This window comes from Nesoenas mayeri (assembly GCF_963082525.1).
Source record: "Nesoenas mayeri genome assembly, chromosome: 21".
Taxonomy (NCBI): Eukaryota; Metazoa; Chordata; class Aves; order Columbiformes; family Columbidae; genus Nesoenas; species Nesoenas mayeri.
This window is the reverse complement of record NC_137571.1, coordinates 3,802,519-3,817,214: the sequence shown is the minus strand read 5'-3', so window position 1 is coordinate 3,817,214 and position 14,696 is coordinate 3,802,519. Positions and strand designations below refer to the sequence as shown.

At 57.1% G+C, this 14,696-nt stretch overlaps 2 protein-coding genes across 3 annotated transcripts; both read right to left on the bottom strand.

Annotated features, from left to right (window-relative positions):
- Positions 1-595: 595 nt before the first annotated feature.
- Positions 596-10,080, bottom strand: NT5C1A (5'-nucleotidase, cytosolic IA; the record flags this gene model as incomplete). The annotated part of the gene is made up of 6 exons (XM_080357618.1): positions 9,827-10,080; positions 4,083-4,250; positions 2,425-2,554; positions 1,860-1,982; positions 1,239-1,423; positions 596-961 (listed from the first exon to the last, which is right to left on the bottom strand). The coding sequence occupies exons 1-6, from the start codon at positions 9,929-9,931 to the stop codon at positions 596-598; spliced, it is 1,077 nt and encodes a 358-aa protein (XP_080213744.1). The 5' UTR covers positions 9,932-10,080.
- A 2,630-nt stretch (positions 10,081-12,710) lies between these two features.
- On the bottom strand, positions 12,711-13,700 carry HPCAL4 (hippocalcin like 4; the record flags this gene model as incomplete). 2 transcript variants are annotated; one of them, XM_080357563.1, is made up of 3 exons in its annotated part: positions 12,711-12,908; positions 13,180-13,395; positions 13,539-13,700. In XM_080357563.1, the coding sequence occupies 3 exons, from the start codon at positions 13,698-13,700 to the stop codon at positions 12,711-12,713; spliced, it is 576 nt and encodes a 191-aa protein (XP_080213689.1). The 2 variants fall into 2 exon arrangements, with proteins under 2 accessions (XP_080213689.1, XP_080213690.1); XM_080357564.1 differs by lacking the exon at positions 13,180-13,395.
- Between the last annotated feature and the right edge of the window lie 996 nt (positions 13,701-14,696).

The following is a 14,696-nucleotide window of genomic DNA, read 5'->3' as shown; positions in this document are numbered from 1 at the left end:
TTCTATTTTTCTAAATTTTAGTACATGAAAGGAAAGCATTTCAGGTGACAAAGTGTTGGTGAAAGGACAAAGACGTGAAAGGTTTTCTGGTTTGGGGAGCAGGGGCTGGGGCTGTGAATGAACGATCTTATGGCTTGACTTTAGTTGAAAGGGAGAACATTTTGTTTAAAAGCTGCAAGAAGGGGTTTTGTGCGCTCCCAACTTTCCAGTTCAGTCCAGCCTGAACATTTGCTTTGTAAATCAAAGGCTTTGGGAATTACCTGGGGTTTTAAAGAAACTCCAATAGGTTAAACCTGCCTGGCACAAACAGTCCACGAGGGTTTTGCCTGAAGCAAGCGCAGAAGAATGGGGACAACACCTCGTGGGGCTGTCCCTACGACGGCAACACCACAACATCACAACGAGTATAGGGGCAAAAGGAAGTGTTTCATCAGCGCCCCTCTCCATCCATGCCCCCCAACAAGGCTCCCGATGGGGAACAACCTCGCGCTTTCCAGGACAAACACTCTCAGCCTTGCAGGTCACAGCCCAGGTCCGAGCGCGGCGCACGGGGTGAAGCCCATGCCACACGTCGGGGACGTGGGACCGGCTCTCACTACTTGCTGTTCGGGGTTTGCTTCTCCTGCGCTGGCTTCTTGTGCTTCTGGGCGATGCCGTAGGGGACGTGGGCAGCGACGGTGCCCAGCTCCTTGGCTCCCTCCACGTGGAACATCTGGTCATCGAAGAAGATGTGGGGACGGATCTTCTTCAGCAGCGGCCCCTTGGGAGCCCCGGCCAGGAACAAAGCTTCATCCGTCTCCAAGCCCCAGCTGCGCAGAGTCTTTAGGGCCCGGGCTCCCGAGCTGGCCGCACTCCTGGCCGTCACCAGGTAGGTGCGAATGGGACACTCCATCCTCAGCCCCTTGGAGTAGAACTTCTTCTGCAGCTTCCCCAGGGCCTCCAGGAAGCCCTTCAGGGGTCCCTGCCAAAGCAAGAAGAAACCGTCACTCCTGAGAGCTCCATGCTAACCCTTCCTCCAGTCTAGCGGAGCCAGACATGCTGGTTAACACCTTCCCCTCCAAAAATGACAGCAAGGGGCCAACCGCAGCCACCCCGTGGGCCAAAACCAGCAGCACCAGGCTGCCGATCGCCACGTTTCACACTCCACGTGCCGATCCCCGGCTTGTTCCCAGCGGCAAGAGCGCCCCTGGGTACTGTCTCTCTCCCAGAGGCTTTTTCTGGCTGCACCCCAGCACTACCTGTGCCAGAGGCTTGTTCTCGTGAGCCTTTTCATGCTCGAAGAACATGTCCAAGCCATGAGCTTTCACGATCTGCTCCGACTCATCCGAGAAGAGCACGGCATCGCCATCAAATGCCACCCGCAGCTGGTTCTCCGACACCTCCAGGTCTTTACTGGGGCTGAAGATGGTGGCTGCAGCGATCCCTGGAGAGGTTAAAGGACAAGGCAAGAGGTGACAGGTACCCAAGGACCCAGCCTCGTGGCTCGTCCTTTGAGGAGCACAGCAAAACACAAGGGGCTGGAAGCAAACACCGCAAGGACACACATGCACCCAATAGTGCCTGCAGCTTGGCCCCGAAACCTTTCACAGCAAAATCAAGTCCCCACGTGACAAACCTCCCTTTGCATACAAGAAATAAGATGGAAAACCAGTGCCTTTGCCTTGGAAGGGCCAGGAAAGCCTTATTACCATGGAAACTAGAGGCTCTTTGGAGTGTCAAGGATGGGATGTGGGACAAGGCAGGTCCCAGTGGCACGTTGATGTAGGGACATGGACACTGGAGCTATTGCTCCTGGCACTGACTCCCTGAGGGCTCCAGGCTCCCCCCACTGTCCCCCACAAGCTGGACCCCAGACTCACCCTCTTCAATGGCCCCACTCACTTTCTCGGCGTCGGAGGAGAGGTAGAGGTTGGTGTGATAGGCCTTGAGATAACAGATGGGGCTGTTCCCTCCCGTCATGCAGAACCTCTCGATGAACAGATCTGAGGGCAGACAGACACCAAGGTGAGCCTGATCACCCCCAAACCTTCACACTGCTCCCCCATGGCCTCTCAGGAGCTGGCAGGAGGGGGGCTAAATTCTGGCACTGCTATTCAGCAGCGTGGCCAGAGCATCCTCACCACCAGCCAACCTCCACCCAAAGCCCAGGAAAATCACAGAATCACAGAATAGTGTGAGTTGAAGGGACCTTCAAATGTCCCCCAGTGCCCCCCCTGCCATGACAGGGACATCTTCACCAGCTCAGGGTGCTCAGACCCCGTCCAGCCTGGCCTGGGATGTCTCCAGGGATGGTTCATCCACCACCTCTCTGGCCAACCTGGGCCAGGCTCTCACCACCCTCAGGGCAACAATTTCTTCTTCATGTCCGGCCTGAATCTGCCCAAAATTCAGCAGCACCCACGCGAAGGGTCACTTTGAGCTCACCGTAGTGGTTGATGCTGTTGATCAGGCGAACCCCAACCTGGGCATGGTTGTTGGTCATGAGGACGATGTCAAAGAGCTCCTCGCTGTCGGGGTAGAGCTCACGCAGCTGCGTGTTCACGGCTTCCAGCGCCTGCAGCACCCATGGGTGCGGGGGTGTGGGTGTCAGTGGCCTTCACACCCTCCTCACCCAGCAAAACCCAACCATGCACCAAAACTAGGGATCTGCCCCCACCCCAGCTCCACAGACACAGAATGTCAGGGGTTGAAGGGCCCTGGAAAGCTCATCCAGTGCAATCCCCCCATGGAGCAGGAACACCCAGATGAGGTTACACAGGAAGGTGTCCAGGCGGGTTGGAATGTCTGCACAGAAGGAGACTCCACAACCCCCCTGGGCAGCCTGGGCCAGGCTCTGCCACCCTCACTCCAAACAAGTTTCTTCTCATATTTAAGTGGAACCTCCTGTGTTCCAGTTTGCACCCATTGCCCCTTGTCCTGTCACTGGTTGTCACCAGCAGAGCCTGGCTCCATCCTCCTGACACTCCCCCTTTCCATATTGATCCCCATGAATGAGTCCCCCCTCAGTGTCCTCTTGTCCAGCTCCAGAGCCCCAGCTCCCTCAGCCTTTCCTCACACGGGAGATGCTCCACTCCCTGCAGCATCTTGGTGGCTGCGCTGGACTCTCTCCAGCAGTCCCCTGTCCTGCTGGAACTGAGGGGCCACAACTGGACACAAGATTCCAGGTGTGGTCTCCCCAGGGCAGAGCAGAGGGGCAGGAGAACCTCTCTGACCTACTGACCACCCCCTTCTAACCCACCCCAGGTACCATTGGCTTCCTGGCCACAAGGGCCCAGTGCTGCCTCATGGTCACCCTGCTGTCCCCAGCACCCCCAGGTCCCTTTCCCCTACGCTGCTCTCTAATAGGTCATTCCCCAACTTATACTGGAACCTGGGGTTGTTCCTGCCCAGATTCAAGACTCTACACTCTACACAATACTCTGCACTTTACACACTCGGAGCCAAGCTGACATCAGCAAGCTGCTTTAACTGGGTTAAAAAAAAGACTGATTTGGGGAAAATCACATAGCCACTCATGTATTTTCAAACACAGAAGGTTTCGATTTTTCATTATGAGAATAAATGAGCTCAAAGTCACAGATAAGTGCTTTTCAAGCAATCAGGAATGGAACGAGTCCCTCCCCACTGGGAACGGGCAAGAGATCACTTCAGTGAGGGCCAGCACACCAAACTGGAAAATAGTTTCGAGGTTTGAAATGCCTCATTTCAACACGTCAAAATTAGAAATTGGCTGGCTCTGTAGCACGGATAAATCCAGCCAATTTAAAATAATAAAAGAAATTGGAATTAAATAAAAAAAAAAAAAAGATAATTCCTTAAAGGGAAACTTTAAATATGATCCAAAGGGATTATTTCTTCAAATCTTGCTCTCTGTTGCCAATTTGGAAAATGCAGCGTTTCCTCAGTCCTGGAAGAAGCGCATCACTTGCCAGGAGCTTTATTTGACCTCTGTTTGCTCTGTGGCTCCATCCCTTCCACCGCGCTGCTCACTCCCCATGCAAGCACCCCACAGCACCCCCTTCTCTCCGCATCCTTTGGCTCAGGACCACAGCCAAGATGCAGCTCGGGCGGGTGATGCTCACCTTGACAAAGGGGAAGGCAGCCCCGGGCAGGAAGGGCTCGTTTTCGTGGTCCAGCTGGTATTTCACGTAGGCCTCCACCCCTTGCTCGTTGTAAATCTTCTGCTCCTCCTCCATGCGGAAAAGCGCCCGCGACGACACCGCGATGGTGATGGCGTTTTCGGGCTTCGGCTGTATGGGAAAGCAGAAAATGGGGATGCAGCCCCTGCTTCCTGAGGGGGCATCTGTGACCCATCAACAGCAAAAGCCATGGGGTGCATGACACCTCCATAACGATTTGGAGGATAACTGGGCAGCTGCAACCTTGGTTTTCCAACGCTCCAACATGTGAAGCCCTGATGCACCATCCACACACATCCAGGATGCCTAAAGGCTTATTTTTGCTGTTCACACCATGCCCAAGCCCTCCCACTGCAATCGGGCTCCCAGGACCCATCCAGACCCAACGTGCTACCCCAGGAGAACCACTGGACCCCACAAAGAAGGAATTTCTGTGGCTTTTCCAGCCCCCAGCCAGGAAAAACCACACGCAGCAGCTCGGCCAGATCCACACTCCCACGATGCCGTCCAGATGTGACAAACAACCCGTGCCAGCTCAGCTTATAAAAACACTTGATATAGTTATTGTGGGCGGAAACATGACAAACAGGTGGTGCAAGCGATGATTTATGAGTCATTATTATTAATGTTCAAGGGCTTGATCCAAACCGCACTGAAGTCAACAAGGGGCCTCTCGTGGGACTTGGCAGCCAGAGAGGGGACAGCAGGAAAGTCAATCTCGTCTTGACCCCCACCCGTCCTCCCTCTCCCCTTGGAGGGCAGGAGGGTGTTAATCCCCGCCACTCACTTGCAAGCATGCAAACAAATTAATTACTGACGGCCAACAAGGAATCCTTGCTCCCAGAACAGCAAATCCTGAGAGGGATGGTGGCACTGGCAGCCCTGTCCCCAGCACACTCTGCCTGTCCCAGCAGCAGGACAGGGCTTGGGGGTCACACAGGGGATGCTCCCCAAGGGCCGTCCCAGCCCACGTGCTCTCCAGCTGCGTTTGGAGATGTATTTCTGCAGGGAGCCTGTGAAATCCAGGCGGTGAGCACTTCAGGACCAGCTCGCCCTCAGCTCCGCTGTGATTTCCAGCATCGCGCTGCCCTGTGAGTAATCCCCCGGCAATGCCATTTGCCCCGCACACCCAGTGGCTCCAAAGTCTCAGCTCCCACCCTGCCCAGGGCTGAGCTTCGCAGAAACAGCGAGGACAAGGCTCCCCACCCGCACTGCGCATATTCACTCCCCACTCACTCCGCCCCATCCCAGCCCCACTGATCCTGCCCAACATGGAGACGCACCCAGGAATGAGTCAATGGCAGCCCCTGTGCCATTCCCAGCACCTCACCGCCCCATAAGCAAAGCCCAGGGACAGCCCTGCAGCGCTATCGGTCCCAGACACCTCTCCAAATCCACAGCAGTACCCAAAATCCCCAGCAAGTGGGGCAATTAGGGCTGGACACAGCTTAGCTCAGGCTTAGAACATCACTGTGGCCAGAGGGACCCCGTTCCCACAGTGTCTGTAGAGAAATAAGGTCACGTTCAGAAGGAGCTCCTTTAATTAAGCAGATAACCCCCAGGACATGCAGGACCACCCATGTCCACGCAGAAGCTGAACAGTGACACCAGCATCACTCCCACGAGTGAACCGCAGCCCGCTCCCCATCTCACATTCAGCTACCTGGTGGGTGTTAGCTATTAACTTGCCACAGGCTACGTTTTGGCACTTCAGCTCATTAATTAATAACTCTGGTGTCATGGGCCATTTATTAGCTGAAAATATTAATAACTATTAAAGGTCTTGGGACATCCGGCAATTAGCCTTCAGCAAGGAGTCCTGCTGCTCTGGGCTGCTCCCAAGACCCTGGTTATTTATCTGGGTACATGGGTGCTGCTGGGTGTTTGCTCCTCACCCCTGGTCCCCAATGGAGCATCCTCCACAGCCTCCAGGATCCCCAGCAGAAAAAGCAAGCCAGCAGCACACACAGAAGCATGTTCAAGGCGGTGAGATGCATGTGAGGGGCCATAAGCCAAGCCTAACCAGGTCCCCAACCTGAATTTGCATCTCTATCTCCCCACAGCACACACCTTGCACCCAGCGGGTGCCCGGAGCACAGGCACCTTGCGCAACGGCAACAGGCTGCTCAAGGTCCCTTCCTTTGCCATTTAAAGGCACCAGCCTCCAGGAGGTTAATTTAAGAGGTAATAAACACAGCAATAAAAATAACCTTAAGCTTGAGGCTCTAACTCTGCCCCAGCGTGGGCTGCTGGAGCGGCCTCTGGGAACGGGACCTGCCGGATCCTGTTCGCTCCTGCCAAGGGAGATTTGCACCTTTGGAGCATTTTCTGCAGCGAAGTCTCAGCCGGGCGCTAACGCGGCTCCCAGCTCCGGCTGGGCTGGAACAGCCCTGCTGTTCTCTGGGAAACGCTGACATTTTCAAATGAAGGCAATTCTGCTCTGCAAGGAGGGAGCTGCGTTTTGACATCTCTTTGAAGTGGAGGTTTCATTTGGAAGCGTTCCCTCCTCAAGGTTGTTTGGATGCTTCTGCATCCCCACTGGTGCTGCAGATGATCATTACTACATGCAAAAACGGGCTTTTAAAAAGTCACGGCGCTACAGGAACCGCAGCACCTCAAGTCCTCCATCAGAGAGCTGTGAACAACCCAACAAACCCCACTTTGCTCTGAGACATCACCATTTGGGGGGAAAAACACCCTTCGTTTTTAATAGGAAGCATGTGCATGGGAGGGGTCCCACTCACAATGCACTGAGTCTCATGATTAAAGCTCATCATCCAAAACAAGCCCAAGACGCAGCTGCATGGTGAGCTGCTCTCCCTTCCCACGGGTGGGTCAGATCCAGCCCCATCCTGAGCATCAAGCAAGAGGTTCATGATGTGTTTAACAGAAATGTGAGCAGGGCAGCGCAGGGGAAGGTCCCATCCCAGCCCTGGGTCCATCATCAGGCTCAGGCGCACAGGAGGGACAAGCAGGGACACACCGTGACAGCCCAGCCCTCTGCAGAGGAACATCAGCCCTTGGCACAGCTCCAGGATGTCCACGAGGTCCAGACCCCCCCCTAGAAGCACAAGTGATCTTTCCATCAAGCACAAAAACAATCCCAGACCCCAAACACCCCAGTTTTGGGGTAAAAAGCAGATTCCAGTAGTGACTGGAAATGGCACCTTTTCCTCTGCAGAACCAACAGCTGTCAGGCCTTTAAATCACCCTTCTAATCGCACATAAATCCTCAGCAGCCCCCCGAGGATTAGAGGCAGACATCTGGAAATCCCACACGCTCGCGGGATACCCAGGGGGCCGTGTCCTCCCACCCACAGGTGCCCACAGTGACACCCACCACCAGTGGCTTCCCTGCTGCCCTGGCTGGCTCTGAGACAAGGGCCACAGTGGGGACCCCATTCTGCACCCCCTGATACAGCAGATCCTTTGGCATCACCTGCTGGACACACCTTGATCCTTAAAAACCTGGAGAAACTCTGGCAGCGCCAGAGACTTCCCTGGATGCTGTAAATCAAATCCTTGGGGCTGTATTCCAAATCTGGAGGTGAATTTTGGTGTGAGATTTGGACACAGAAAGGGGAAAGCAAGGACTTGCTCCATGGTCAAGCATAGTTCCCACCCCAGCTAAAGCATCCCAAAAATGAGGTCCCCATGGGTGCAGGGGACAAGTGTCCCCAGAGGAGGGGAGCCAGCAGAGGACCAGCTCCCACCGACCCGGCCGCTCCTCCCTGTGTGGTGTCACTGGAGAGGCAGGGGGACATTTTCCGCATTGCTGAAGAGTGACAAGTCTCATCGCTGACCTCCCCAGCTGGCAGGAGCGAGGACAGAGCAGATGTGGGAGCCGGGGCATGGGAAGAACGGAGACCCCTGCAAAGCAGAGAGCCCTGCGGGCTGGAGGGACATCGTGTGAACCCACTGCACAGCCAGCAATGGGCTCCCCAAAAATGGTGCCCAAAATCACCCTGGGTCCTGCCATCTCACAGTCCAGAGCAGTCCCCACAGCTCACCCCGGCTCCCACACCAGTACCTGCTCCCACACCAGTACCTGCTCCCACACCAGTACCTGCTCCCACACCAGTACCTGCTCCGGCTGGCAAAGACATTCAGCTGAGAGGATGGACAGACCCATAAGGGCACAGACAAACGATAACAAACTCAATTTCCCGCATGCATGAGGGAGCTCTGTGCGGCTCGGGATCAGATTAAAGTTCAGGGTAATGGCCGAGATGTTTTTGAGTTTTCCAAAGGCATTATTTATAATGCAGAAAAGCACCCTGCAGCCATCCATCACGGGGCACGACAGCTGCCTGGCGGGGCTGCCGAGCTGCCCGGCTGCAGGCACAGGGCGCCCAGCCTGTCCCAGCAGAGGGGTCGGGGCTGGGCAGGCACCGCGGGCATCAGCCCCAGCCCCAGCCCCACACAGCAGAACGGCACAGCCTGACTTACAATCTGAGTGCCTGACCTCAGCTCTGCCGCTGGTTTGCTGCGCGAGCAAATCATACTACTGCCCTGTGCCTCAGTTTCCCCAGTAGAGATGGGCACACTGGTCACTGCAAGGAGAGGAAGAGGAGGAGCTTGGGTTGACATCCGCAGGAGGCTCAAAACATGGCGTGAAAGACAACCAGCCGCATCTCGCCACCGAGCCGGGCTGTCCCTCTCCTGCGGGAAGGACGAAGGCAGCGGCGGTGCCAGCTGGCAGCGGGTACGGGAGCGGGGAAAGCACGGGGGCTGCTCCAAATCGGGGTCCGCAGAGCAGGACTTGGCTGGCTGCCCTCGCTGGAGAGGTCACACATCAGAGCTTCGCCGCAAAAGGTGCCGGCTGCCATCCCACCCTCACCGTGGGCAGCGTCTCTGCCAGAGCCCCACATTTTGGGGGGACCCAGAGACCCACAGCTACATCTGGGTGGGCTTGCAGGCTGGGGGGGCCAGGGCCAGCTTGTCCTGGGGTGCATCCCCCAGCCCTCCGCAGCTGTTCCAAGATACGGCAGCTCCTGCGTCTAAAGCCGGCAGGCTCAGCCCTGGTTAGATAACACAGGCTTTCCCTCTAATCTCCCGGAGCTGGCGAGCCTGGCTGGGGGGGTACACCCTTGCGACACCCCAGTGCCCCAGGCACGGATTCGGTCCCTGGGCTGTCCCCCTGCTCCGCCACTGCCACCCCACCTGCCCCTGGCAGGGCCTCCGGGTCTTGGCACAGGGGACCGGTGGCTCACGGGGCACAGAGCCGCTCCACAAGGACATGTCAGTGCAGAAGGGACCCCGGAGCACGCCGGGGGGCTGCAGGAACCCAGAGACACCCGGAGAGGCTGGGGGCGGTTCTGGAGAGGACCCAGGCAAGCAAGGGATGCCATGGAGGAGTGGGGGCACCTGGAGCGACCCAGCACTTCCCAAAGGACCTGGATGGAGATGGGGGTCAGAAAAAACAGACACCCAGGGGGACCCCGGAGCAGCTGGGGGAGATGGGGCACCCAGAGGGTTCCACAGGAGAACCCAGAGAAGATGAGGCACCCAGGAAAACCCCAAAGAACCTGCAGGACATGGGGCACCCAGAGACCCCCAGGGGGACCCGGAGGAGATGAGACATGCAGCGGGAGGCACCCGGTGAGGATGGGGCACCCGGGGAGGGGGCGCTGCTTCCCGTCCAGGGTGGGCAGCTCTACCCGCTTCGGCACTTCGGGGGCTCTCACCGATTTGGGCTTCTTCTTGGGGGCGAGGTTGTCGTAGAAAGCCTTGGCCTCCTCCCAGGGCCGCCCCGCCGCGCCGGGCGCCCCGGCCGTGCCCGGCGGCTCCATAGCGCGGCGGCTCCGGGGCACCGGCGGCTCCGCACGTTACCGGGAGCCCCCGGAACGCGAGTACAGGCCGGCGGAACGCGCTTTATAAGGCATCCCATGAAGCTCCGGGGTTTCAGCCCACCGGGACTCGGCTTAACCTCTTCGGGACCGAGTCCGTCCCGCCGCAGCTCTCCCGACATCCCCGTAAATCCCGGGTGCGGGGGATGGAGGCGGGAGCGCTCCGGGGCAGAGCCAGCAAAGAGAAGGGGCTTTTTGGGAAAGATGGCACCAGCGGAGAGCAGGAGGTGGCAGGGCACCCTTGGTGGACACCAGCTCACGAACATCGAGAGTCACCGGGGTTCTTGCAAAGGACAGGGTGGCACCCGTGGCAAGGGACAGGCCGGTCACCATGGGGAAGGAGCAGCTGTAGCAGCAGCTGTGTAGCAGGTTACTGGCGTGCTCAGGCTCTGCTCTGTGCCGGGGGAACCTGTGCTGTGTGCTAGTTAATGCAGTGATCATGAATATTAATTATGGCTCTTCACGAGATGTTCTCCCAGGGGGCTGGTGGGATGGAGTCCAGCCAGAGCTGTGTGCAGAGCCCAGCTTTCAGCTCAGGCTGCAAACTGCACCATGACCAGCCGACCCCCCAGCCCAGAGGTCCTTGGGGAGGAGCAAATATGCCCCAGAGACCACAACTCAGCAGCCAGGAAGGACCAAGAGATGGAGGATCCCCCTTGTCTCACCTGGCACAGCACAGTGCCCAGGAAGAGGTTTCAGACCCTCAGCACCAAGACCAGCAGAAAGGTTTTGCATAAAGCTCTGTGCCAGCAGCTAAACACCAACCATCCCTGCAGAACACAGCGTTGGGGACCCCCATGTCCCTCCCCATGGGATTGATCAAACACAGCCTCACTTGCTCTGAGGTTCAGCAGGAGAGCAGAGCCAGGAAGGCAGGTGTTGGTGAACAGGGCTCACCCAGCTGCCTGCATCCCAAACCCTTTGGGATGCCCTTCTGGGAGTTCACCATCATCTCAGCCTCACCAAAACCTCCCTTTCCCCAGGGCCTTTGCAGCCCTCCAAGAAATACCCGAGCTTCCTCTGGGGTGGCCCCAAGGGAAGCAGGAGCTTTGAGGGCCCTGGGGTCACTAAGGGTATTGTCAGAGTCCTCTGCCTTTTCATACAGCAGCCCTGGCATGTCCCTGGGCTCCCACACCATGGGGACAACCTGCCCCATATGTCCCTCCTTCCCCAGGCACAGCTGAGCTGCAAACACACATTCCCAGGCAGCCAAACCGGAGGTGCACAGAGCTCTCCCTTTGCAGCACCCCTAAAAATACACACACTGCCACGGCTCTGGCATTGTCTCATCTGTGCTCAGGTGCTGGCTGCTGCAGGACAGACGAGATGCTGGTGATTTGCAGGGTGGAAGCTGAACCACGCACCTCCCCACACACAGAGAAGTGTTTAAAAATCAGTGAGAGCTCCTTAGCAACAGGCGCTGTCTGCACCCGCTGCTGAGGGAGAAGAAAGACCAGAGTAAAACACATGCTGGGAAGAAGAGGGTGGAGAAGAGGAGGCTGGGAAGAAGGACAAAGGTACAGTGACAGCAGGTCCCAGTTGCTGTCAGTGCTGGGAATGGGCCCAGGGCAAAACCACCAGCTTCTCCCCTAAAATACATGCTCAGGAGTGCAGCGCTGTCACCTCACCTTCCCCACAACTGCAGCAGCCTGCTGCCCCCTCCCCAATAAGCCATTCAGGGGAAACACCACACATGGGGAACAGTTTATTTTTCCATTAAAAAAATAGATAACAACTTCACTATCTCCTAACAGGCATTACAGTCATCAACACCACAACGTGCAGGCTAAATACTGATCTGTGACAATATTCCTGTCCTGGAGCAGGAAGGATGGAGACAGCAGGCTGGGATGGTGGGGGAGTAAGGAGACAGACATGTTTCTTGTGGCCTCAGAGCCTTGTCAGGAGGCTCAGCAAGTACAGGACCCATCTGCACCTCTCCACAGCCCCAACCCAGGACCCATCGGTAGCACCCACGACACTCCCAACCTCACCCCAGGGAGGAGTCGAGCAGCCCCTGCCCTCAATTTGGGACCCCAGGCATCACCTCAATATCCAGGAAGACCAGAAACTCCGCAAAGCATCCAAGATGCTGCCAGGGCTGTTGTGGAGGTCGCCAGCTTGTGGACATCACTTGCCTGTGGAGGTCACCCACTCGTGGACGTCACTCGCTTGCTCTGCCAGCTCACATGGGTCATGGGGTAGAAGTTGGCTTCTGGGTCAGACCCTGGCCACACATCCAGGTGGCCTTGAACACTTCTGCTGTCCCCTATAGTCCCCTGAGCAACTCTGGCCATTCTCCAGTGAAGGAGAGACCAGGGCCAGGACCTGGGAGTTCTCAGCCTCCCTGGAGGCATCACAAGCAATTATGGGGGATCAGGAAATGGGCTGGATGGAGCAGTGGGGGAAAGCAGCAGGGATGTGGGGACAGTTGGCCCTGGGGAAGCAGGACACTCACCATCGGCTGCAGGGAGTCCAGCTCCAGGATGGGAGAGGGTTGATTTGGGGGTGACCTCAAGCCGGCAATATCCAGAACAGGCTCTACCCATCAAGGGAGAGCTACAGCCCAGGACACAGCCAGGAGCGGAGGCGGATAGGCAGCAGGAGGGACGAAATGTGGCTCACACCAAGTGGGAACAGGGAGACTGAGCAGCAAATGGGGATGAAACCATCATGGGGGGCAGAGGCTGGTGCAGCCAGTCCAGCGATGAGCCCCAGGGCTTTATTTCTGCATGTCGCACTGCAGGAGGAGGACGATGGAGGGGTCACTCTTTGCTGCCTCTTTGAACTCCTCCAGGGTGATCTGGTCATCCTTGTCCTTGTCCATCTTTGCGAAGATCTTGTCAACACGCTCCTGAGGTGTCAGCCCGTCTTGGTTCATTCTCATCATTATCACAGTTCCCACCATCTTGTAAATGGCCTGGAGCAAGAAGAGGAGCAAAGTACCAGAGTGGGAATGCTGGATGGGAAGAAGGTCCCAGTACAAGGCAGGGACAGGATTGCTGCTCTGCTGGGACCCAGTTAGCTGCTGGTACAAGCTGTGCTGCTTCACAACTACAACCAGGTACATACAGGGTACCTTTTGGACAAGGCTCTGGGCAGGAAAACATTATTTTGTGCCAAAAGGGACCCAATAGTTGTGAAAAGTCTGGAAAAAGCAAGCTATCCATGCTGATTTTAAGCACCGATACCTCAATGATCTCCAGCATCTCTAAGCGTGTGATCTTGCCATCCCCATCCAGGTCGTACATCTCAAAGGCCCAGTTGAGTTTCTGCTCGAAGGTGCCCCTGGAGGTGACAGACAGGGCACAGATGAACTCCCTGAAGTCGATGGTCCCATCACCGTTCTTGTCAAAGGTGCGGAAAGCGTGCTGAGCAAACTTGGAGGCATCTCCATAAGGGAAAAACTGCAGGGTGGATAGAAGACAGAGATAAAAACAGGGAGGAGGAGAACAGCGCAGAGGCTGCACCCAAAGCAGCAGCCTTGCCCTGGCAGGAGCAGGGTGCTCCAGCCCCGTAGGCATCACTCAGCAACCCGTCCAGAGCCCACCTTGATGTAGAGCTGCTGGAACTCCTCCAGGTTGAGGATACCGGATGGACAGTCCTTGAGGAAGCCCTTGTACCACTGCTTCAGCTCCTGCTCGCTGAACTCCGTGTTCCTCATCAAATCCTCCAGCATCTCCGGGGCCAGCTTGCTGTTCTGCTTGCCCATGGCTGCCCCTGGGAGGGAAAACACCACATGGCTCCTTCACATCGGGCACAGCGAGGGCTGGTGCTCCCAGGCCCTGCTCCATCATCAGTCATGAAGTCCAACCATTAACCCACCCCTGGCACTGCCCCATGTCCTGAGAACCTCATGTCCGTCTGTCCAACCCTCCAGGGATGGTGACTCCAGCACTGCCCTGGGCAGCCTGTTCCAATGCCCCACAGCCCTTTGGGGAAGAAATTGTTCCTAAATCCAACCTCAGACTCCCCTGGGGCAACTTGAGGCCCCCATTTCCTAGGCTGGTTCCCTTTGGGCTACAAAAAACCACTCAAAAAACAGCTAAAGACCCAGAACTCCTCCTCACATGGCCTTTACCAGACCACGATGTCCAGCTGCCCTCTGTAAGGATGGGACAAAGAAGAGGTTACCGAGTCTCCCATTAAAGCAGTGAAAACCCCCCTGGCACCACCCGACTTGCCGCATCCAGCCGGTGGCGGCGATGCCCCGGTCAGCCCCGGTGAGGACGGCTCTGCTGCCTGCGGAGCGGCGTGCTGGAGCTCTGGCAAGCCTGCAACTGTGTGGGCAGGACGCGGAGCTGCTCGGATACACGCCGTGCCCGCTCCCACGCAGCCTTGGCTGCCGGCGCCACTCAGCCCGAGCAGCAGATGGTTTGCCCAGAGTTCCTGGAGCTTCTCTCTCCCATAGAGAAAGTTGAGTAGAAGTTCACCTGGAGCCCGACCAAGTGCTATCTCTCTTCCAAGCATCTGATTTCCTGGCCATGTGGGCTCAGGGGACATGGGGGTACCCTGGGGTGGGCACAAGCTTCCTCCAGCTTGTGGGGCTCCTCATGCTCTCAGCCATCCTCGTTCCCAGCTAATCCCGCAGGCAGAGGCTGCTTCCTGCCCCATCATCCCACCAGCATCTGTCACCGTCTGCCGCGGCAGCGCTTAACCCACCACCCCTCGGCAGCCAGAGCCGAGGAAGCGTCCGGACGCCCACGGA